The sequence below is a fragment of the Penicillium verhagenii genome (assembly GCF_028828195.1).
Source record: "Penicillium verhagenii strain IBT 33310 chromosome Unknown utg000008l_segment0_segment0, whole genome shotgun sequence".
NCBI lineage: Eukaryota > Fungi > Ascomycota > Eurotiomycetes > Eurotiales > Aspergillaceae > Penicillium > Penicillium verhagenii.
In genome coordinates this window covers 2577502-2599507 of record NW_026643172.1, presented here as the reverse complement: position 1 = coordinate 2599507, position 22006 = coordinate 2577502, and the positions used below count along the sequence as shown (strand labels likewise).

Sequence of the window (22006 nt, the reverse complement as noted above, 5' to 3'; positions counted from 1 at the left end):
TATGGAAAGAATGCCTCGGTAATGAAATAAATGTCTTTAGACAGCGACGAATGTTCTAAGCAGCGTATTTCCAGCATATATGTATATACAGGAGATGAATAATATCCATGGATCAGGTCTTGAGTGAAATCTTCAACTGCGTGTTTTTTTTTTACTAATCTACAAACATCAAAACAAATATTGATTGAAGTCAACTTCTTTACAACCGAAAATAAGGCGTGGGCATTCAAAGTGCATCGATCGCGCCTGTACATATCTCACCCTACTGCATGGAGTAAGCCAACCGTAATTCAATTAAACTTTCCAATGTTTTTCTCAAGTGCTGTCATTGACTACTAGTAAGCTACCTAGCAGGCACTACTTTAAAGAAAAACATACCTACTGTTTTCAGGGCTATAGATAATACTGATTAACCTCCAAGGTTGACAGTTCATTGATGTTATCCAGTATATATACTACGAACCAGCAGTTTCCAAGGTTCAAGGATCTACTTATAAGGTTTCAAGGCTAACCACGGATGAGCAGACGATAACCAGTCAACCAGTAGACGTTATAAGGCTACACGCAAAATAATTGTATCCATTGATGCGCTGGCTTACTCATCAGCTCAAGAACTAACATTGAACTGCGTATGTATTGTATGGCCTTGACATCTGGAGATTTGCGTCGAAATCATTCAATGTTGGGCACTAACAGGTGGTACTTTAACGATAGTAGGTTTATTCCACTTCAATGTTCTCTTCCTGAACAATCTCTCATCACGTCGATGCATGTGGGGCTCGTTGCTAATCTCATCTGGCATGGACATTACTGCGTCAAGGAGCACGGCACTGTATTGAGTAGTTCTCATTCTGCGCGATGTTGATTTGGGTCTTGTAATTTCCAGATCCGCAGATAGTAAATACCAGATCTGCAGGGGTAATAATGTGTACTACTTCACGCTCTTGGCGGCGCATGACATCGAAATACGTCATCGCCACGGTAGGAGAACAAACATCATATCATGTTTCCTGGTGAGATGTAGAAACCGGATTTCCTATAATTGCACCTTGAACCCATTGTCCATTTTCAAATCTTCTTAATCTATTTAGTCTTTCTAACACGGACCTTGAAACTTTTTGATCTTCTCCACATTCCACAATTCAATCTACCATCCAAAATGAGCTCCATCCTACGACTTCCATCACGAATTCGGGCGCCTATTTCCTCTACTTCTCTCGGTCGCACCTTGACCAATATTCCTGCCCAGCAATGCTACATTCATGGCACCCCCAGTAACCATGGTCCGGAGAAAGACAGAAATCACGACAATGCCCCAAACCACCCAATTCCCTCCAACAACGCCCATCCTACTCTTCGAGACGGCAGACAGTCGAGCCTCAGTGACATGGATGGCCACAAAAATGAGGATCTCCCAGAGGATGTGAAAAAGCATAACGAAGAAATGGCACAACGATATGATAAACCTTTGAACCATATCTCGGATGAGGGCACTGTTGAGAAGACGTTTGAGGAGAAATGAAGATGCTTCTTAGCCTTTTCTCATACGGAGAATTTATTCGGGATTGATGAATGTTATGTTGCTTTGAATGTATGATAGTTCTTTTTTTACCCATGGTTTGCATTAACGTTGTCTGTGTCTCCAACGACCCTTGACACTCGAGGAAAGTCCATTTGAAGTTGGATGTCAGTGCTTGATTATCATTCACTTATCGTTCACTATTCAACTTTGTACTATACATCCATATCACTCTGGACAACTGACGTCCACGGGTACTCAATGACTTTGAAATGTTAAGAGTTTATGTACTCGATGACTACATGTACCTTTTGAATTATCTCCCGCAAGTCACAGGCAAGCTGAAACCTATGTATACTAGGTAGTAGTAGCATGTTGTACCATGCAGTATGCCCATTCAATACCTACTAGCCTGTCTAACCTTAGAAAGAAGCGTAATTGCGAGGAACAGTACCCTCGGGTGTTCATTCTAAATTGGCTCAGAAATATATGTCACCTACTAGTACATAGTAGGCAGTGAGGAACTACCAATTCAGCACTTGTGTACATGCATAAAAAGAGGGACCCACCGGTTGCGGATCTAATGTTTTTAAGGTGATAACCAATCAACACGTGCTTATCAGTCTTCATGTGATTACATTCGACCATCAAATACACTGGCAGATGTCGTTAATAAAAACAAATCTTAAAAAAAGTCGAATTCTGAAAAAATTAATGTCTTTGAATTTCAAATATGATTTTGGTTTTTTAAAAAAATTATTTGACAGGACCCAGTTAAAATACCCGAGTCATTCTATTTTCACTCGCTTGTTGACTCTGCTCAATAAACTTCACCCAAACCACCGGAAAAAGTCTTATCGATAAGATTTTCCAAAAAAAAAATAAGATTTCTGCCAAACTTTACCGTCAACAAAAGTGCCTGCTAAGCCTTCAGGTACCTTTCGGGTTGAAATTTTCTTTCAACCATTGTATCTTTCATTTAGATACACATATTCCATCATGTCATCCCCTCCTAACCTCGATGGCGCCCAGCCATATGCCACCATGGCTGGCAAGCTCGATTCCCGACTCCTCAAAGCCCTGGAGGTTATGGACTTCAAGTTCATGACTCCCGTCCAACAACGTGTTTTGACCGAACTCCCAGATTGGCGCAGTGACTGTCTCGTCCAGGCCAAGACTGGTACCGGAAAGACCCTTGCCTTCCTTCTGCCAGCGCTGCACTGCCTCCTCCAGGGAAACAATGCGCCACCCAGAGGTCAGGTCGCTATCCTGATTATCACCCCCACCAGAGAACTCGCCCAGCAGATTGCCAAGTCATGCGATCAGCTCACATCACAATTGTCAAAGCCCCTTGAGTGCCATATTGCTGTCGGTGGAACAGCTCGTGCTTCCGCTCACTCACGATTCATGAAGGGAGCCCCGTCAATTCTAGTCGCAACACCAGGCCGCTTGAAGGATTATCTGTCCGATGAATACACCGCCGAGAAGATGGCCAACATTCAATCGCTGATTTTGGATGAGGCCGATACCATGCTTGAGGCTGGATTCTTGGCCGATGTGAAGCAGATCCTTCGTTTAGTCCCCTCAAAGAAGTCGGGCTGGCAAGGCATGTGCTTCTCGGCCACTGTTCCACCCAAGGTCAAGGATGTGGTCAATGTGGTGCTGAAGGATGGCTACACTAACATTTCTACCATTGATAAGAACGAGTCACCAACACACGAAAGGGTACCCCAGTACCATGTGGTGATTCCAAGTGTGGCGTCCACCTTTACCACCCTCGCTACTCTTGTCAAGCTTGAGAGCCAAAAGTGCTCCAAGATTATTGTTTTCGGTGTTACTGCCAACATGGTTGCTCTCTGCGCCAAGGTCTTTTCACAAGGCCTCACACCCTTGAACGTGTTTGAGATTCACTCTCGCCTCAGCCAGAACATCCGCACAAGAACCACCGCCCAGTTCAAGGAGGCAGCCACTGGAATTATGTTTGCCTCGGACGTTATTGGCCGTGGTATGGATTTCCCCAACGTCGACTTGGTCATTCAGGTCGGTTTGCCCTCCAACGGTGAACAGTATGTTCACCGTGTTGGTCGTACAGCCCGTGCTGGTAACGATGGCCGCGCGATCATCCTCCTTACCGAAGGTGAATCTTTCTTCATGAAGGTCAACCGTCACCTGCCCATTAAACCCCACCCCCAAACCGATGCAATCCTCGCCGAGGCCCCCGCCTTCGCGGTCCCCGTCAACGAGGCTATGTACCAGATCGATGAAGTCACAAAGCAACGTGCCTACTCATCTTATATTGGATTCTTCGCTGGATCAGGTCTTCTGAAGCAGCTTCGTCTCGATAAGGCCGGTCTTGTCCAACTTGCCAACGAGATGGCCATCCAAGGTATGGCCTGCCCTGAGGCTCCTCCAATGGACAAGAAGGTCATTGGTAAGATGGGTCTGAAGGGTGTTCCTGGATTCAACTTTGGGAGCTTGGATGATTTGAATGGAGGCGGCTCCGGCGGTCCTCGTGGACGTCCCAACGGCCGTCCCAATAACAAGAAGCGCGATGTTCTAAGCCCTGGAGGCGGCTCGCGACAAGGTGGAGTTGAGAAGTCTGGTGGTCGCGGAGGTGGCCGTGGAGGAGGCCGTGGCCGCGGAGGACGTGGTGGCCGTGGTGGCCGTGGCCGAGGCGCATAAAGGAGTTATTTCACACTGTATTATTACAAACATAGAAGTAAGACTAAATAATGGCACAGACATGAACAAACTCTCTTAGAAATGACCAAAATTTGATTCTACCTGCATTGATCTATGAGTAGACTTTGAAATAGTGGCACATCATAAAATAAAACAAAACCCGTCAACTATTTCAAGGTTGCGTTAGAGGAGGAACGAAAAGAAAACATCTGCTTCAAAAACTTCTTGCTTGGAACATTGAAAGAGAAGCAAAAAGCAAAAAAAGATATGACAAGAGTGGGATTTGAACCCACGCCCCGAAAACGAGATGCGGAAATCTGGATCAGGTGAACCTGAACCGCACGCCTTGGACCAACTCGGCCATCTTGCCTGTTGATGTATTGCGCTTACCTATTTGACTATATGAATGTATTACCAAAGACAAATCGTTGCACTTGTTTCTTTCTAAGAACCATGCGAGTACATTTCTATCCAAGTCCAAAACATTCAAACATGATATATAGATGAAATAAGAAAGACATATCAATTATCAATTGCAATCATTACATATATCCCATCCACTAAGAGCCCCGGTAGGCACTAAGAGCCCCGGTAGGTCGAGTAATTCCAAGGGCCAAGCAAAACAGGCACATGGTAATGGCGCCAACCCTCCTCTCCCTCACGGCCCCGGCCCTTAACGGTAAACTTGACCTCGACCTCAGGCCAGAAGCTCTCAATGCCCTGCGCCTCATACCACGGCCCAACACCAAAGGTCACGGACCAATTGGACTTGCTCTCTGCGCCCGGCAGCGCAGCCAGGATATCCGGCACCGAGGCAGCGGACGCACCGCCCGCGGGCGTCCACTGCGCGACGCGGCCGTCGGCGTTAGTCGTAGCGTGGAAAGTGACGGGGCCGGCGGAGGCTGCGGCCGGCGACAGCAGTGTCAATGTGACGGGGAGATTGGCGGCGGGTGTGCCGGTCAATGTGTTTAGACAGTGGCAGGTGATGGGGTCGCGGGCGGCCATTGTTGTGGGTGGTGGGTTGGTTGGGGTTTGGTTGGAGAGTGGGGTTGAGGAGAGATGTTGCTGGTAGAGCGCGAGGCGGTTGGCTGTGCGGTCTGGGGATTCACGGGGTCGGTCCATTCATACAGATGAGTGAGATTGGAGGGAGGATGAGGGAGGGGAATTAAGGAGAAGAAAAGAAAAATTATGTGGGTTATCTATGGGGAAGTTGGTTTGTTTCTACGGCGTCGGAGAGCACCGATGGAGATGCGGAGGATGCCATGGGTGGAGCTACAACGGGTTCATCGATGATACAGTCTATCAAACTTTGTTTCTTGTGGTTTTTTATATAACTTGGCCAGTTGAATAATGGCAATGCATACACTAGTAGTACTCATTCATTCTACTCTTGCCTTGTTATTATATGAATTGCTGTATAATGAATTTGGTAGTGACAGAGAACTGAATTGACCTTGATCGTGGACTCGATGGACATAATCACTAAGTTTCTATAGTTGTCCATTAGCAAATGTTGAAATATTTAGATGACCGGAGCTTTATGAAAAACTGATTCCTTGAAAATCAACATAGCTTTTTAAACGTAGACAAAGTACTGGTGACAGATGGTGTTGCGGTGTTCAGTTAGAGCCGTTGTACAGATACATCAACTGGTCACACGCGTCATCTGGAAAGAAAACAGGCATAATGAAGTAATACTTAAAACTTTGTTCCTAGACCATCTGCCCTTTGCCATAGAATTCACCAAAGAAATATCAAACTTCATCATAATCAAAGCCCTTCCAACCCCTTTTGTAGCTATATAGATTGTGTTCCGGAACGTTCGATCGCTTTGCGGGGCAAATCATCAATTTTGAACATCACCTCCGTCTCTCTCCCCACACCTCTCCTAAGCTCCGCAACATACCAACCATGTCTTCCTCCGCCGTGGTCCAAAGTGACGAACTCGACATGGAGCCTACGCTCCAGTCGATCATCAACCAAAAAACCCTCCGCTGGATCTTCGTCGGAGGCAAAGGTGGTGTGGGTAAGACCACCACCTCCTGTTCGCTCGCCATCCAGCTCGCCAAAGCCCGCAAATCCGTACTCCTCATCTCCACCGATCCCGCCCACAACCTGAGCGATGCCTTTGGACAGAAATTCGGAAAGGAGGCCCGTCTGATTGACGGCTATGACAACCTCAGCGCCATGGAGATCGATCCCAATGGCAGCATCCAGGATCTCCTGGCCAATGGAGACGGTCAGGATGACGCGATGGGTGGAATGGGTATGGGAAATATGATGCAGGATCTGGCCTTCAGCGTAAGTGGAAACCGGGACCCGGGAACCTACAGCAAGATCGAGAAGAAGAGCGAGACCGAGAACCCTACCCCACCAGAGTTTACGGACAGAAAGCTAATGCGGATGCGCTGTTTTTTTTTTTACGAATTTAGATCCCCGGTGTTGACGAAGCTATGTCCTTTGCCGAGGTCCTGAAGCAGGTCAAGTCGCTCTCGTATGAGGTTATTGTCTTCGATACCGCGCCCACTGGCCACACCCTGCGCTTCCTGCAGTTCCCGACTGTTCTCGAGAAGGCGCTGGCGAAGCTGTCCCAGCTTTCGTCGCAGTTCGGACCCATGCTCAACTCCATTTTGGGCGCACGGGGTGGTTTGCCTGGTGGACAGAACATGGATGACCTGTTACAGAAGATGGAGTCGCTGCGGGAGACCATTGGTGAGGTCAACACGCAGTTCAAGAATCCGGATATGACCACCTTTGTTTGTGTCTGTATTGCAGAGTTCTTGTCGCTCTATGAGACCGAGCGCATGATCCAGGAGTTGACTAGCTACGGCATTGATACCCATTCGATTGTTGTGAACCAGTTGCTGTTCCCCAAGGAAGGCAGTGGCTGTGACCAGTGCACTGCGCGGAGGAAGATGCAGAAGAAGTACCTGGAGCAGATTGAGGAGCTGTACGAGGACTTTAACGTGGTTCGCATGCCGCTATTGGTGGAGGAAGTCCGTGGAAAGGACAAGTTGGAGAAGTCAGTTCATTCCTGCATACGTTTTGGATTTCGATCTTGGCTAACCAGTTTCTTTTTTTTCTTCTCTTGTATAGGTTCAGCGACATGCTTATCAACCCTTACACTCCTCCACAGTAAAGGGCTTGATATTATTTGACAGGATACGAGATGAACTTGGCAAGCTTGTTTTTCGGAACGAATTATGAAAAGACTAGAGAATAATACATGAAACGCCTATTATCCTGGCTTGATGTATAAGAGAATACTAGTAGTTATAATATATCCAAGGAAATGCTGAAAGTCCGAACCCCCGGAAATCATAAGACTTAGAGTATTCACATGCAAGTCGTCGTCACATCTCCAACCGACTTTCGCTCTGGACTTTCCACCTTCCAAGGTTGGAAATCTTCACCATTCACGGCCCAACCAAACCCCAACTACAGCAACCCACCCAAACGCAAAACATCAGATACACTCTGAGAGGTTCCAGTTTCAACGGATTTGGGGGTCAAATGCATAGTCTCCGACAAATCAGAACGTACCTTGCTGATCGGTCCCAGGAACCTTAGTCTGCAGCCATGGGTCTGCAGCCATGTGTTCGACATACATATCGAAACCGAGGCAAAAACCCTCGTCCCAAAAGCGCTGGATGCAGCAAAAATCTGCATCGGCTTAGGTCGGGGCCTCGTTGAAAGGGCCTCCGTGGTGCCACGACACCATGAGCAGCCACTTTGGCGCATTGAACAAGGTGCGGTGTGAGAAAAATGCCAGAGGGTTCACCAGAGAAAGGTTCAACAACTACGATTTTCAGAAGCTTTCTTAAACGGGCTTTAATCTGTTTTATGGCACAATTTGTTCCGTTCTTGCTGCGTTGTTTGCTGCTTGGAAATCTGGAGCAATATGCTAACCTTTTTTTTTTCTCCCCTCAAGGAGCTAAGTCAAGCCTCACTTTGAACCCAAAGGACAGGGAATAGTAGGCCGGTAACGGACGTCAACGTTTTATGAGCTCTGATCTGGTCCGAGATGGACTGGTTCGAATTTCCATTTCAATTGGAAAATCAATTGCATATTGGATTTCGAATTAATCAAATATACGTACATACTAGTATTTGATATGACCATTGACAGAAGAGGCAAGACCGAATGGGAAAGGGTTGGGTCTCGTTGTCTCCTAGAGTGAGGCGAACTGAACCCCTCCCCTTTTTTGTCCCCGACAGTTCCGTGGCTTTTCAATTCCAGGAAAGCTTGGGACTGGATCAATTGGTTGTGAGTTTATACTTTCTTTCACACCACTTCTGCAGTGCGCCCCGGTTTTGGCACTAAGGGTACTTGGGTACTCTCTGCCCGGGTGCACTCCAGTGACTCCAGTCACTCCACGCTGTGGAGATCAGACCGTCTTCCACTTCGGGAGATTAGCCTGCTTTTTCTCCCTTTCTTGATTTGGTTGGTTCCTTTTGCATTCTCTTTGTCTGCTTTTGAAAATAGAATGCAGCTTGCGGGTTTCATGGGAGCCTTGGTGGGGTGTACGCGGTTCGCTCGCTGTGGCCCTGTGGGTTCTGCTGTAAGATCATCTTCTACCTGGCTCCGCTAAAGGATCTAGAGGTGAACGCTGCAGCAGAACCTGGGACTGATCTGATTCGCCCCCTTGTCCTTGACAAGTGCTCTTGATAGACCGCTACTATGAGGAAGGAGGAGGGGAAATGAAATGGGAGGGGGAGTGCATTGTTTTCCTCGGGCTTTGGCTTCAACTCCGTAGTAGTGCTGGATTATTTATACCCTACACAATCCTGAGGAATATCAATGAAAATATGAAAAGCAAATAAGTACATACTACACTCAGAGATATCCATCACAGATATCCAGTGACTAAAAGGCCCCGGTTCCCCTGCTGGTGTTCGGTCCATCAATTCATCCAATATCAGAACCCGTCACCATTGATCGCTCTTCCCAATGGCCCCAGTCCAGCAGTATTGGCTCCCAGGATATGGCCTCTCCCGCCACATTGTCCTCGGCCACATCCACTATTTTCTCGGTCCGACGGCATCTGTCCGGCCCTATAGTTACCAGGTATATCGGGCCACACCACCCACCATGCGCCAGGGTTCAATCAACGGTCTAACCTGATTTCCTTGTCTGTTCAAAGGGACGCGAAGGATATCTGATCACGGGTGTACCTCTTACACGGGTCTGTCATCTACCACGACCATCAGGAGACCTAATTGAGGGAAAGAGGAAGCAGAAGAGCCAGCTCAAAGAAGGCGAAGCCTGCGAAATAAATTATCACGGATAAACTGACTTTTGATACGTATCTAGGAACAAATCGAGGACTTGGCTACCATGTCTCGAGAGTACGAGAAACAGGAAGCTTTGCGCATGACGACTCAAAGCCTGACCACCAATGGAAACAACAATGGCAACGGGGTCTCTGCGTCCCGACAATCCTCAGAACCCTACATCAATGAATTGATCCCGGTTGAAACCTCCCGGGCACGACGACATCCTGAACCGGAGACCAGGGGTGGCCGTTGATACACCTACTACTTCCTACTTTCTGTCTGTGTTACTGTCCGGAATCCCCAGAGCCGTGTACTGGAATTCGTCGTTTTCCCAAATTACCAGGGGTTGTTTGCTCTATGTCCATCCTTTTTTTGGAGGAATCCTATCCAGGAATCCTATCAAGGACGATTATCCATGGAATGCCTCATACAGGACGACATATTGTACTTTGCTTCTTCCAAGGTTCATGCAATTCAAGGCTCAGGTTTTCTCGTGCAAATTCCAATGCCAGGACAAGACCGATCTCCGGAGCTCGCTCTCTCATTCTCCATTTCGGTCGTTATTGCTTTTTCGATCCACCTGGGCACCGGCGGAGGTTATACAAGGTTGAGGAGAAACGGGATTTGATCACTTTTTGCGATAAAGCGGGATGGATCAGACATATTGAACACCTACGGCTTGTCTTTTCAGGCGTCTTGTTTATACCCATACCCCCTGTTTGTTGTTCGTTGCTACCGGATATGGTTATTTCCTGGTCCGGCTTTGGTGTCATGAACTATACAAGTCTCCTGCAGTGTCTTCCCCCTGGCTATCTTATGCAGCTTGTTGCAACTTACGAGGGGAGATATTGGACCAGACATATTGTCAGACATCATTTTCACTCATCTCTATAGACCATTCGTAACAGCATAGATCCATCAGACCCCGGCTAACTCAGGGGTCTACTACATGATTCCCTCTCTTTTCTCTTTCTTTTTTTGGTCTTTTTCGAGGGCGCGGGGAGAGCACCGTGGGTCTTTTTTTCTCTATCACCCGCTTTCTCTGCAAAAGCTCTTCAAAGCCAAGGAACCAATGAAAAGAGGAAAAACACGATCTGATAACAGAAGGGGGAAAATAGAAAAATGGAAGAAGAGAAACTGTGGACTTAAGAGGTAAAAAAGAAACATCAGAAAAGGTTGGACCACCTAAGAACGCCAGCCGGATGCCACTCTGCCTCGGAGTCCCTTCTCCCTCACAAAAATACCGTGTTGTGACATACACGGGGAGACTATAAAAGGGAGAGGCAAAAAGAAAAAACATTTGGGGTTGATAATAACAAAAGAAGAAAGGTTCGGTTTTGGCATCAGCTCATGGATAAGGACAGATGAAGGGAGGTTGTTTATTTTGCGACGGATGAGCTCAAGACCTGTGTGCGGAAGAAGGCACCCTTGGTCTTTTCAATGACTTGCTGGTAAACCGACTGCGGCGGGTGGTTCATGATAACTGTGCCCTCCTTGTAGTCGATCTTGGCGTCAACACGGGTATCACGGATGAGGTTGACGATCCACTTCTCACCCTCATCCTGGCTCAGGCCAAGGCGGGCAGAAAGATCGCTGGAAAGAGAGAGAAAAAGTTAAGTTAGTTATTGTTTCTCCCAGAAAAAAACCCCCCAAAAAAGGGAAAGACTCAATTTCATCGAATACATACTTGATATCGATCCGCTGGTGGATCTTGCAGTAGCTCTCGGAGATAAGGTGACGAGCAGCGTCAACGAAAGCATCCGCAGCGGAAACAAGGAAGAAGTCACCACGGAGAACCTCCTCAGCCTCACCCAGCTTCTTCTGGGCCTCCTCGAAGTCAAAGTCGACGTAGAGCGCCTTGACAAAGTCGGTAATGGGATCAGTGTACTCGTAGTCCTCCTGGCGCACAACGCGGATCAAGTCCTTCAGTTGCTTCTGGTAGACACCGGAGTGCTTGTGAGGGCGGTTGCGGTTGGTGATGACCGCGGCGGCAAGGTAGCGCAGAACCCATGGGCAGGCGGTCTGGATGGTGTTGATGTAGGCGGGGGAGAAGAAAAGGTCGGTCAGGACGTCACGGGCGGCGTCGTGGTTGAAGAAGGGGAACAACGACCAGTGGATGAGCCAAGATCGGTTGTTAAGCTGAGCGAGCGGGTTGTTGAACAGACGAGTCTCGATTGAGTCCTTAACCTTCTGCACCTCCTCCATAGCGGCCTCCCAGTTGGTGGTCAAGATCTCGGAAGCCAGCTTACCCCAGGTGGCGGAGGCAACCTTGTCGTTATCGGTGGACAGAACACGGAACTGGTAAAGCAACTCGGAGGCGTTACCGTAGCTACCACAGCTGTATTGGAAGCGGCCGTAGTCGTAAAGGCCATCAACCATCTCGGTGGTGACACCGTGCTGCTCCTCGAGGAAGCGCAAGTTAGCGGCCTTGTCGCTTCGCAAGTTGCCCACAACCTCCTCATCCTGCAGCAACTCAGTAATTTTCTCAACCTGCCCCTCGTACTGCTGCAGCTTGGCCAGAACCTCCTCGCGCTTCTTAACGAATTCCTCGGGGATCGAGTCGCTGTTGTTGATCTCCTTCCACAAGTTGGCGACGTAATCAGTCATGTTGGTGTGCTTGAGCAACTCGTACTTGGCCCGAATGACTTCGCTGTCCTCCTCATCGTTGCCGGCGCTGAACTCGAGCAGCGGGAAAACCAGGTGGCGGTCGAGGTAGGGGATCAACCGGGGCAAAAGGTCAAACTCGGGGGCGGCATCGGTAGGGTGAGCGCCGCTGAGCTGCTCAGCGGAAGGAGGGGCGTTGTCTGCCATAGTGGGACGCAGGATGTGGGTTGGTTCAAAAGGTACAGCGATGTCTCTTTGATTGAATTTGTGTGCGGGAGGGTTTGACGCACTAAACCCGTTTGGGTCGCCAGGAGAGGTGGGGCGGTGGCAGAATCAGGACGTGAGAGAAACTTGCGCTTTTTCTTGTTTCTCGGTACTTGTGATTGAAGCTTTGTGTCGCTTCTTCTCTTTCGCCTTTCTCCTCCCTTCTTCCCCCAACGCTTCTTCTTTGACGCGCAGATGGCGTCTCTCCGACACTCGGCTTCGGTCGCTTCGACCGTGTGCAAGCAAAGCGTCAACTCCCGTCTGTGCCAATCCGTGGCTTCCGTGCAGACATCTAGCCTGTCCTCCTCATTTACACGACCTGCGTCTTGTAAGTTCCAGGATATGCTCTTTATTCACGTCTCTACCTGTTCAGTTCAGCCTGCTATATAGCACCGTTGGCTGTGTCAGTGAAAATAGTATAGCGACAGATTCGGGTACAATATCCAGACATCAGAATCCTAGGAATCTGACGTTATACCGGCCTGGGTCTAAAGAACGAAAACAAAATCATAAGATCCAGTTCCGCTAATTAACATAATCCTCAATAGCTTCTCTCCTCTCCTACACTTCCAACTCTATTTCCACCTGTCAAACGCGCACGTTCCTGACACACCTCCGCCGTGAAGCCCAGGCGCTTAAAGAGCAACCCATCTCATCCTCAACCCCATTCCCCCAGACCACACGAGCTGCACCAGCCCCTCTCCAACTCAACAACCTCCCCTACTTCATCCGCCGAACTGGCTCCAACCAGCTGCCTGTCTACCTTGTCACAAAGGCCGGTGGCACCAAGCAGCTTACCAAGATTCAAAAGACCGAGGGTGATCTGGATGCTCTGCGGGAAGACCTCGCACGGTCCCTGAATGTTGACTTGCGGAGTCCGGATGTCAGCGTCAATCGCCTGACTGGCCACATCATTGTCAAGGTAGGCTCTTTTTTGATTCATTTTCGTGTTGTTGTTTCGCATCAACACCTAATGCCGGATATAAAACTAATGGCTGTATGTCACAGGGCTGGCGCAAAAACGAGATTCTGAAGTTCCTGCAGGAGCGCAACTTCTAGTTTCTCCATATCTCTTCACTTTCCCCCTTTATTCGTACCAAATTCCCACGAATATTGTGTTTTCAACCATCCCACAATCAAGATGGTCACAAAAGCTTTGAGCAAATTCTCCATGCGGAATGGATTCGACCCTAAAGAACAGATCCTTGGAAGGACGAGACTACACTAAGGACAGCAAGCATACGAGGCAGTGGGGGCTGATAATATGTCATTCTTATTCTAATGGCTTCGATGGACTGAAAGATGTCTATGGGTAATTTCACTTCCCTGCCTCGGTTTATCTGCTGTTCTTCTTAATCTTCGTTGCTGGGGGCTATCTTTTTTTCTGCCTTCTCTTCTCTTTGATTGCCGGTGTTCTCCCTTTTGGTTTCCTTTATTATCCATTTGCAGTTTCCTGGCGCTTGCTTTTATGAGTTTTACTCTCCCTGTATCATTCCTACTTTGTATATGTTCCATGACCCGGTGCGGGTGCCAAGGTCTTTCCTCTAATTGAATGATTCCATGCATCAACATGATATGTGCATTCGCATCTACTGGAGTAAAATCCAGGTATTCCAAAGTTGTTGATTTGATACGGAAACCGCCTGGTAAACCAGCGAGTATAGTACTAGTAACTAGCAGTATTTACGCCAGCCCCCAGTGGGACCACCACTAGTACTACTTTACAGTGCATCCATTCATACTACTAGTACGTCGTACTCCTTACTACACACAGATCGTATGATCATATCAAGGGTATTTTTGACATTGTACACTGAATGACTCAACTCGCTATCTCACAATGAAAACAAATGATCTGAGAATAAAAAGAATAGTCAAAAAAGAACCCCCCCATATCCACTGGCGCCTAGAGAAATCAAAATTGACCATTGACTGGATACATGAGTACAAATGATATGACAGAAACAAAATTGTCGTAAATGCTTCGTACAAAAGGACCGCTCTTTTTCACCTAATGGAGGAATACAGTAATGCCTGCCCACATACTCCGCACATGAAAGTGTGAAGGTGCCAGATCTATTCCGCAAGACGAGCATAGGAAAGGAGTTGGCGGATGATATTCGGGTCCATGTTGGGAAGCAATAACGCCCCGAGAAGACTTTCCTTGCGAGGGATGACTCCAGATGGGAGCTTCAACGGCAGGGTGTTGTCCACTTGCTTAGATTTCTCGGCGAGTCGGCGCAAGATGGCCAAGCCACGATTGATTATGGCGGCAAATGCATAAGCATCCATCTCGTGTGGGCCTCGTTGTCGGTTGCTGGCGAGTTGCGGCAGGCGTTCGGTACAAAGCAGACAGGAGAGCCGCAGGAGGTGGATGGCAAAGCCATCCACAGATCCAACCCATGATCTTGCCATAGGTCCGTCTGCAAATGTGGTCAAAACATCCGCAGCCAACAGACCTTGCATGAGGAAGATCTTGCGAGCATCCGCAACTGTCAGAGGCATTTTGTTAGGAACCGCGCAAATGGCAAGGCCAAATGCGCGAGTCAGAAGATCTGGTCGGGGGGAAACAGAGCCATCACCAGAGAAGATGGCTCCAAAGTAGATTCGGTTCGGGTCATCTCTCGCCAATAGCTTAGCCAGACCATCCACAGCTGCAGGGGTATATCGATGAATTGAAGGATTAAATGCAGTAAACATCACTTCGTTCGGGTCCGATGTCGGCTCTGGCAAAGGTGCAAAGGCAAGAAGGAATTCCAGTAAGTTCAATGCTTCCTCCTTCCCAGGTATTTGCATCACATGTGCGGAGTTACTCATGAAAATCACTGCGTCTTTCATGAAATCCAATGTACCATGATCAGTCCGTAGGAACATCTTGTGAGTTCCCAGGCAACGGAAGACGTCAGCGAAGACCTGGGTGACAGAGGGTATACCAAGAATGCCAGTGTTGGCTTCGTTGAATGAGAAATTGCGAATTATTGTAGTGATGCAAATCAATCGTTCCACAGCTCGATCCAGACGATATTCAATGCTCCCAAATTCAGGAACTTCTGCAAGTGACGTGAATTCTGAATGGCAGCCCCGAGTCAACTCTTCATAAGAACGTAGAGGCATGGCTTCTGGTAATTCAGGGATGTGTTCGGCAAGGAACTCAACCTGGTCCTGGGCACAATCTACCAAACTTTCCACCAAATCATCGCAGTTCTCTAGGGAGATTGAAGTGCTAAGCTCAGATGATAGGGTAGTCAGGGTATCCAAGGCAACACGAGTTTCTGCTTGAATCCCACATTTCAAAGCCATGTTCAGAGCATGAATATCTACCACGCCAAGTTCTGCGAACATTGGTACAGTAGGTTTCAACCTTAAAATGTCCTCGCCGAGTTGGAACATCTCTTCCACCATTATAGGGCCATGCAGGCGGTGCTCAGTGAGCACCTTAGGTTTGAATGGATCCTCAATAGGCATCTTAGTCACCTGTTCCAGGGTTGACTCAGCTTGAATAGGCTGTGGTCCAGGCGTGACAGACGCAAGTTTGCCTTGCTGTGATGGTGAAGGCGCAGCAAACTGTCCAGTCTTGTCTACCGGAGGTACCGATGGCTGCGATTGGCGGGAAACACTCAATCGGTGTGTGGGTTGGGGAGGTTTGCTTTGACTGCGTGCCTGTGTTGGAGTCGCAAATCCGTTCATCGGGGGGACTTGAGCTTGGTTCGGGATAGGAGTATTATGTTGGGGAGAGTGCGATATTTGATGGTTTGGCTCAAAACCCTGGCCCTGTTTTACCCCCGGAGACTGGAATTGCATTGCCGATGGATCACTTGGCTGGCGAGGTATTCCGCCGGGCTGAATCTGCTGGTTTTGCTGTTGTTGGATCTGCTGGTTTTGCTGCTGGGGATGCTGTTGGGGGTGCTGCTGTGGGTGCTGCTGCTGCTGCTGCTGTTGTTGTTGCATCTGATCGGCAAATTGTTTTTGTTGCGAGCTGATGAACGCTTGCTCATAGGGGGCCAGGTTTCGTTGGTGGTAATCCCGGAGCTCCTGAGCTGCCACTGGGAACTGCATCTGAGGAAATTGAAGATGCTGTGCAATCGCAGGCCATCCATTCATCGCAGTCACTTTCTTCGAACCGCCCATCTTCATGACCGCTCCATACAATTGAACAACATTCAGCGGGCGGCCGCTGATGACTGGATTTGATTCAAATGGAAGGTTTCGAGACATCTGGTATTTTTGAAGCGCACGCATGAAATTTTCGGGATTGTTGGGCTTTGAGGCATTTTGCTGCATCTGACGTAGAGCTGCCATCTGCTGGGGATTTGCCATGGGGTTCATACCCATTCCACCAGGAACAGGACGTCCGGCCATCTGCGGGTTCGCATTCATTTGCCGATTTTGCATGGACATAGCATGGAGTCGCTGTTGCTGGGCTGCGAGAGCTTGATGGTACCCCGGCGGCACTTGTTGCATACCTCCAAATTGAGACTGCATAGGTTGTTGGGGTGTTGCTGAAGACATTCCAGGGCCTTGTTGGAACTGTCCACTGATGCCTTGCGGGAATGCTTGCCCTGCCATGTAGTTATTGTTCTGTGGTGTGTTGACACGGCTTCCATGGTCTGACTGTGCCGGTGACATGTGAGGTCCAACGTGTGGGCCAGCGGGAGAAAAAGGGCTGGGAGAGGCTGTGCCCATGCGAGCACTTTGCTGGTCGAAGTCTTGCATTACTGGCGACTGTGTCACATTTGGCGAGGCTCCTTGTTGCAGGTGTTGATAGGGAGTAGGATGCTGAGAGAATTGCGGTGTGCCGTTGGACGGGCCTTGATAGCCCGGATAGGGAACCTGGGGGGTTTGCGATCGCGACCCGGCCACACCGCCGGGGGCAGGCCGAGGTGACATTGGCATGGCATCTTCCGGCCGTGATCGTTTAGATGGAATCACCTGATTGGGGTTGTGGAAACCTGGCGATGCGTTCCGCGGGACGCCATTGAACATGCGCTGGAACTGGTTTGGGTCCTGGGGGTTTTGAGACGCATGAAGAAAGGCGGCAGAGGGGTCGATTGTAGAAGGATTGAAAGCCCCATTATCCTGACCAGGAATATTCGAGCCGTCGACGGCCCAGGCGTTCATGTCGTGCGGTTTTACCAACCCATCTGCGCCATCACGATCAGTAACTGTACTCATTCGATGTCGCGCGCCATCATCATGGTTTCAATGATCCAAGGCAGAAGTCATCAAATTCATCAAAGGGGAATCAAATAAAAGGCTCTCGAATATAATGCTAGAGCAGAAACACGCGTAGGGTGGGCCTGTTTTGAGGGGAAGCGCGCCCGGTCGCGACACGGGTCCCGGGGGGAGGGGGGGGGGACCCTCTCATAAGATTGGAGAGTTGAGGATGATTTTGGCAAGAAAGAAATAAAAGGAAGGAAGGGAAGGTAAAGAATGGAGAGATGGGAAGTACATACCGACAAGGCTGGATTACTTAAATTCCGACTGGCGAACGGATGGCTAAGCCCGAGTCCCGGGATTAGCAGATGGGACAAAAAGGGTAGAGGTTGGAGGTGTTCGGTGGGGGTCACGTGGTTTATGGGGGGCCTGAGGCAGCGAGTCTGCCACCTAAGCAGCAAACAGGTAAGGCGAACGGGGATGAGGGTACGGAGGGGAGGGGGAAGGGAAGCTTGGGGGATATGGGCCTGTGGGGGGACAGTCAAATCATAGGCTGGGAATAAAACTGATCGATCTAGATGATCAAAGGTCCAGATTCGGCCCGATAAACCATAAAGAGAACAAATGGGGGTTACAGGTAGTGCATAGGTGTGGGCTCCCGGAAAGAAGGGGGAAAGGTGGAAGGACAAGTGCGTGGCCAAAGGGGAAACAAGTAATAAAAAAAACCACAGCCGCAAAAAAAGCATAAAACATAAAATACACGAAAGAAAGTAAACGAATACCTACAGTTGACACGAAGCAGTTAGGGATGAAAGGGGAAGTGGAGAGAGAATTGAGTGAGGAAAATTACTGCGGGAGAATTCCAGACAAGAAAGGGTTCTTGTTTGCCCGTCTTTTTGTACCACGAACACCTCTTTTTTCCTCTTTCCTCCTATTGTGTTCCTGTAGTTAGTCGAAATCTTTTCCACTGTATATTTGCTTCCTGAATTAGTTTTCTCTTTTTTTTTTCCCTTCCCAAAGAATGGTCAGGTCTTTTTTTTTTCTTCTGATGCTGGAATTGCATAGGTCGTCATGACGTTAGTTTGCGGGTTCTCGGCTGTGTTCGCGGCTCATCCACCATAAGGAAGAGGCGAGGCCACTTTCAGGGTCAACCTAGAACTGCAGATTTTTTGGTTCTTTTTTCCCCCATCCTTATCCATCTGGTTAGGGAAAGAAGTGAGAGGGGGGAAAAAAATAGAAAAGAAGCATAGAGAGGAAATATCTCAGGGAAATATTGCAACAGAAGTACAGGCGATGATCCATTCCAACGGTCTTCGCCAAGTCAGGTTAGTCCGTATACTCCCAAGGGTGCTAGGCCCGTGGACTGTCCCTGGGGGCGCACGAAAACCATCACAAGAGAAATATAAAAAAAAGCTCTCTACATAGTAGGGGGTAAGAAGAGAGAAGGGGGGAAGTAATTAGGGAAGAAAAGAAATTAGGAGAAAAAAAGCGAACTCCGGGGTGAGGCGTGGGCGTGGGCGCTCCTTATATAAAGCTCAGGCTAGCGTTTGATAATCATGACGAGCGCCCAATCTTTTCCACACCCCCTCCTCAGAGAATGGCGGAATGGAAAAAAATAAAAATTACAAAACCCACGCAGGAACCCAAATGCAAAGGATCCAGATCAAAGCCAAGACTAGGTTCTCCCCTCCACCCAGTGGCAAGGATCCGACTCGATCCGCATGGGAAAATTCATCGTCTCTTGTGCCTGTCCCACCTAACCGCGGGCCCTACTCCACTCTCATGATTGGGTCCGGGCTCAATGCTAGATGGAAAGGAACAAGGGAAAGATTCGGTTTTTACTGATGGTCTTGAAAAAAAACACATCAGCTGCCTTGATCTACGTCGCCCGCTATACACATCACCGACCTAACAAACGTACTCCCACCTCATTGGCCATAAAGCAAACCTGGCCATGTCTGACCGGTGATCACCCTGAAACATGCCATGAACACAGCTTAGCTAGAATTTTTCCAAGGCTGACATTTGATCCGTGTGATATGTTTTCTGATACGAAAACACTTGGTCTTTTACTCGTTCTGCTTAGACATTCAATGTTTACTTCCATTATGTACATGTCCCTATGTATTTGAGCCTGGGTGTACACAGAATATACATAGCTACCTATTCAAATGTTATGTACACATGTACTTTCAAAATTCAAATCTTAATCCTTTTTGACATCTGGAAGAAACGCTTCCAAGAACCTTGAAAAGGAACTATTCCTTTATTAATATTTGAAAAACATTGTTGCTCTCGTAGGGGCATCTGGAACGAATTACATATAACTCTAGTAGGCGCTTCAGCAAAGCACTTTCAGTGTCAAAAAATGTTTTCAAATATTCATAGTCAGTATGATTTGATCAACACTCAGATATAAGTTCCCAATCATAGCAAAGTTGATATTAATATCGAAGCACAGATAAATAATCCATAAAGGATTTCAAAGTTCACCGTCTGTTTGGTGTACTGGTCAATTATCCCAGGGCACGTGATCTACCCGGGAGCTCCAATCGCCCGATTGATTGAGCTCCAAGGACACAACCTCCATCTCCAGACCCTGCACCGCGCAATCCAACACCCAACAATCCACATCGAATAACGCTGCTCAGCTTGTCTCTAAACTAACGCCATCTAATCATCACCCACAAGAGTTTTCACCATGGGAGACGTGGCCGTGGAGAACCCGGCAAACAACGTCACGCCTCTTTCCAAGCCAAGTGCTCTCGACGCCCTTGGAAACTTGGATTCCCTTGAGGGAGTAGGAGCTGATGGAAATGACGAATATGCCACTCTGAAGCGGTTACAGAGACATCTAGAGTACATCAAGCCCCTTGAATCTGGAATACGCGCCACCTACTGACGCCTCTCAGATACATTCAGCTGCAGGAGGAATACATCAAGGATGAGCAGAGGTATGTCTTGATGATGTCGATTGGATGTTGCTGACACGAGCCTGACACTGACAACTTGTTTCTCTATAGGAGCTTGAAGAGAGAGTTGGTTCGGGCACAGGAGGAGATTAAGCGTATACAAAGTGTCCCGCTAGTGATTGGACAGTTCATGGAGGCTATTGATCAGAAGTATGTCGATTTGGATCTGGTTAGATGTCATGGACATGATGGCTAACACTATTGACTAGTACTGGTATCGTCCAGAGCTCGACCGGGTCTAACTACGTTGTTCGCATCCTCTCTACCCTTGACCGTGAGAAGCTGAAGCCATCATCCTCGGTCGCCCTTCACCGACACTCCAACGCCTTGGTCGATATCCTTCCCCCAGAGGCCGACTCATCGATCGCCATGCTGGGTGATAACGAGAAGCCAGATGTGACATATGCCGACATTGGTGGTATGGACATGCAGAAGCAGGAAATTCGGGAAGCTGTCGAGCTGCCTTTGACACACTTCGAGCTTTACAAACAGATTGGTACGCTTGGGTATTCGACACGAATTCTATAATACTTGCTAACCCATAGTAGGTATCGACCCTCCCCGCGGTGTTTTGCTTTATGGTCCCCCGGGTACCGGTAAAACCATGCTTGTCAAGGCTGTGGCAAACAGCACAACTGCTAGCTTCATCCGTGTGAACGGTTCAGAGTTCGTACAAAAGTATCTGGGAGAAGGTCCCCGCATGGTCCGTGACGTGTTCCGAATGGCGCGCGAGAACTCCCCCGCTATTATTTTCATTGATGAGATTGATGCCATCGCCACCAAGCGTTTCGATGCCCAAACTGGTGCCGACCGTGAAGTCCAGCGTATTCTGCTGGAGTTGCTGAACCAGATGGACGGTTTTGAGCAATCTAGCAACGTCAAGGTCATCATGGCTACCAACCGAGCTGACACTCTGGACCCAGCTTTGCTGCGTCCTGGTCGTCTGGACCGCAAGATTGAGTTCCCCTCGCTTCGTGACCGACGCGAGCGTCGACTGATCTTCAGTACTATCGCCGCAAAGATGTCCCTGTCTCCCGAGGTGGATTTGGACTCCTTGATTGTGCGCAACGAGCCCTTGTCTGGTGCCGTGATTGCTGCTATCATGCAGGAGGCTGGTCTTCGGGCAGTTCGCAAGAACCGATACAACATCATCCAATCCGATCTGGAGGATGCTTATTCCGCCCAGGTGAAGAGTGGCCACGATGACGACAGGTATGTTTTCTCTTCTTCCCTGCCTTGGTTATCTTGTGATACTAATGATATTACAGACTCGACTTCTACCGGTAAACCTGTGGTGCGTTTGGCAATTTTTTGTTACGGACCAACTGGTGGGCTCGGGGGTGTGTATGGTGGAATGTTCCCCTCTTCGTTGTATTATCAAATAATCTATGACACTTGGAACTTACTATAAACCTTGTATTTGCCCTGTTTTTATAAATGCATGCCTTGGGTTCAAAAACGTATTACTGGGCACCGCATACACAAGTGGCTACATAATTGTCAGGTATATTGATCTGGCAAGCTGACGGTTGCA

The 22006-nt window shown here is 48.5% G+C and overlaps 9 protein-coding genes across 9 annotated transcripts; 6 read left to right on the top strand and 3 right to left on the bottom strand.

The window, feature by feature from the left end:
* Positions 1 to 1159: 1159 nt before the first annotated feature.
* Positions 1160 to 1522, top strand: N7466_008951 (uncharacterized protein; the record flags this gene model as incomplete). The annotated part of the gene is made up of 1 exon (XM_057168340.1): positions 1160 to 1522. One exon carries the CDS (start codon positions 1160 to 1162, stop codon positions 1520 to 1522), a length of 363 nt encoding a protein of 120 aa, XP_057018971.1.
* Positions 1523 to 2518: 996 nt separating this feature from the next.
* Positions 2519 to 4201, top strand: N7466_008950 (uncharacterized protein; the record flags this gene model as incomplete). Its single annotated transcript, XM_057168339.1, has 1 exon — positions 2519 to 4201. One exon carries the CDS (start codon positions 2519 to 2521, stop codon positions 4199 to 4201), a length of 1683 nt encoding a protein of 560 aa, XP_057018970.1.
* A 579-nt stretch (positions 4202 to 4780) lies between these two features.
* N7466_008949 (hydroxyisourate hydrolase) lies at positions 4781 to 5323 on the bottom strand (the record flags this gene model as incomplete). Its single annotated transcript, XM_057168338.1, has 1 exon — positions 4781 to 5323. One exon carries the CDS (start codon positions 5321 to 5323, stop codon positions 4781 to 4783), a length of 543 nt encoding a protein of 180 aa, XP_057018969.1.
* A 789-nt stretch (positions 5324 to 6112) lies between these two features.
* Positions 6113 to 7340, top strand: N7466_008948 (ArsA family ATPase; the record flags this gene model as incomplete). Its single annotated transcript, XM_057168337.1, has 3 exons — positions 6113 to 6502; positions 6634 to 7223; positions 7298 to 7340. The coding sequence occupies 3 exons, from the start codon at positions 6113 to 6115 to the stop codon at positions 7338 to 7340; spliced, it is 1023 nt and encodes a 340-aa protein (XP_057018968.1).
* Positions 7341 to 9152: 1812 nt separating this feature from the next.
* On the top strand, positions 9153 to 9731 carry N7466_008947 (uncharacterized protein; the record flags this gene model as incomplete). Its single annotated transcript, XM_057168336.1, has 2 exons — positions 9153 to 9269; positions 9516 to 9731. The coding sequence occupies 2 exons, from the start codon at positions 9153 to 9155 to the stop codon at positions 9729 to 9731; spliced, it is 333 nt and encodes a 110-aa protein (XP_057018967.1).
* A 1126-nt stretch (positions 9732 to 10857) lies between these two features.
* On the bottom strand, positions 10858 to 12289 carry N7466_008946 (eukaryotic translation initiation factor 3 subunit E; the record flags this gene model as incomplete). Its single annotated transcript, XM_057168335.1, has 2 exons — positions 10858 to 11071; positions 11166 to 12289. 2 exons carry the CDS (start codon positions 12287 to 12289, stop codon positions 10858 to 10860), a joined length of 1338 nt encoding a protein of 445 aa, XP_057018966.1.
* Positions 12290 to 12541: 252 nt separating this feature from the next.
* Positions 12542 to 13405, top strand: N7466_008945 (mitochondrial 54S ribosomal protein mL49; the record flags this gene model as incomplete). The annotated part of the gene is made up of 3 exons (XM_057168334.1): positions 12542 to 12674; positions 12895 to 13268; positions 13355 to 13405. The coding sequence occupies 3 exons, from the start codon at positions 12542 to 12544 to the stop codon at positions 13403 to 13405; spliced, it is 558 nt and encodes a 185-aa protein (XP_057018965.1).
* A 1017-nt stretch (positions 13406 to 14422) lies between these two features.
* Positions 14423 to 17464, bottom strand: N7466_008944 (putative ARID/BRIGHT domain protein (SWI1); the record flags this gene model as incomplete). Its single annotated transcript, XM_057168333.1, has 1 exon — positions 14423 to 17464. The coding sequence occupies one exon, from the start codon at positions 17462 to 17464 to the stop codon at positions 14423 to 14425; it is 3042 nt and encodes a 1013-aa protein (XP_057018964.1).
* Positions 17465 to 20201: 2737 nt separating this feature from the next.
* rpt3 (proteasome regulatory particle base subunit RPT3) lies at positions 20202 to 21759 on the top strand (the record flags this gene model as incomplete). The annotated part of the gene is made up of 6 exons (XM_057168332.1): positions 20202 to 20359; positions 20413 to 20454; positions 20524 to 20622; positions 20682 to 20968; positions 21021 to 21684; positions 21741 to 21759. The coding sequence occupies 6 exons, from the start codon at positions 20202 to 20204 to the stop codon at positions 21757 to 21759; spliced, it is 1269 nt and encodes a 422-aa protein (XP_057018963.1).
* Between the last annotated feature and the right edge of the window lie 247 nt (positions 21760 to 22006).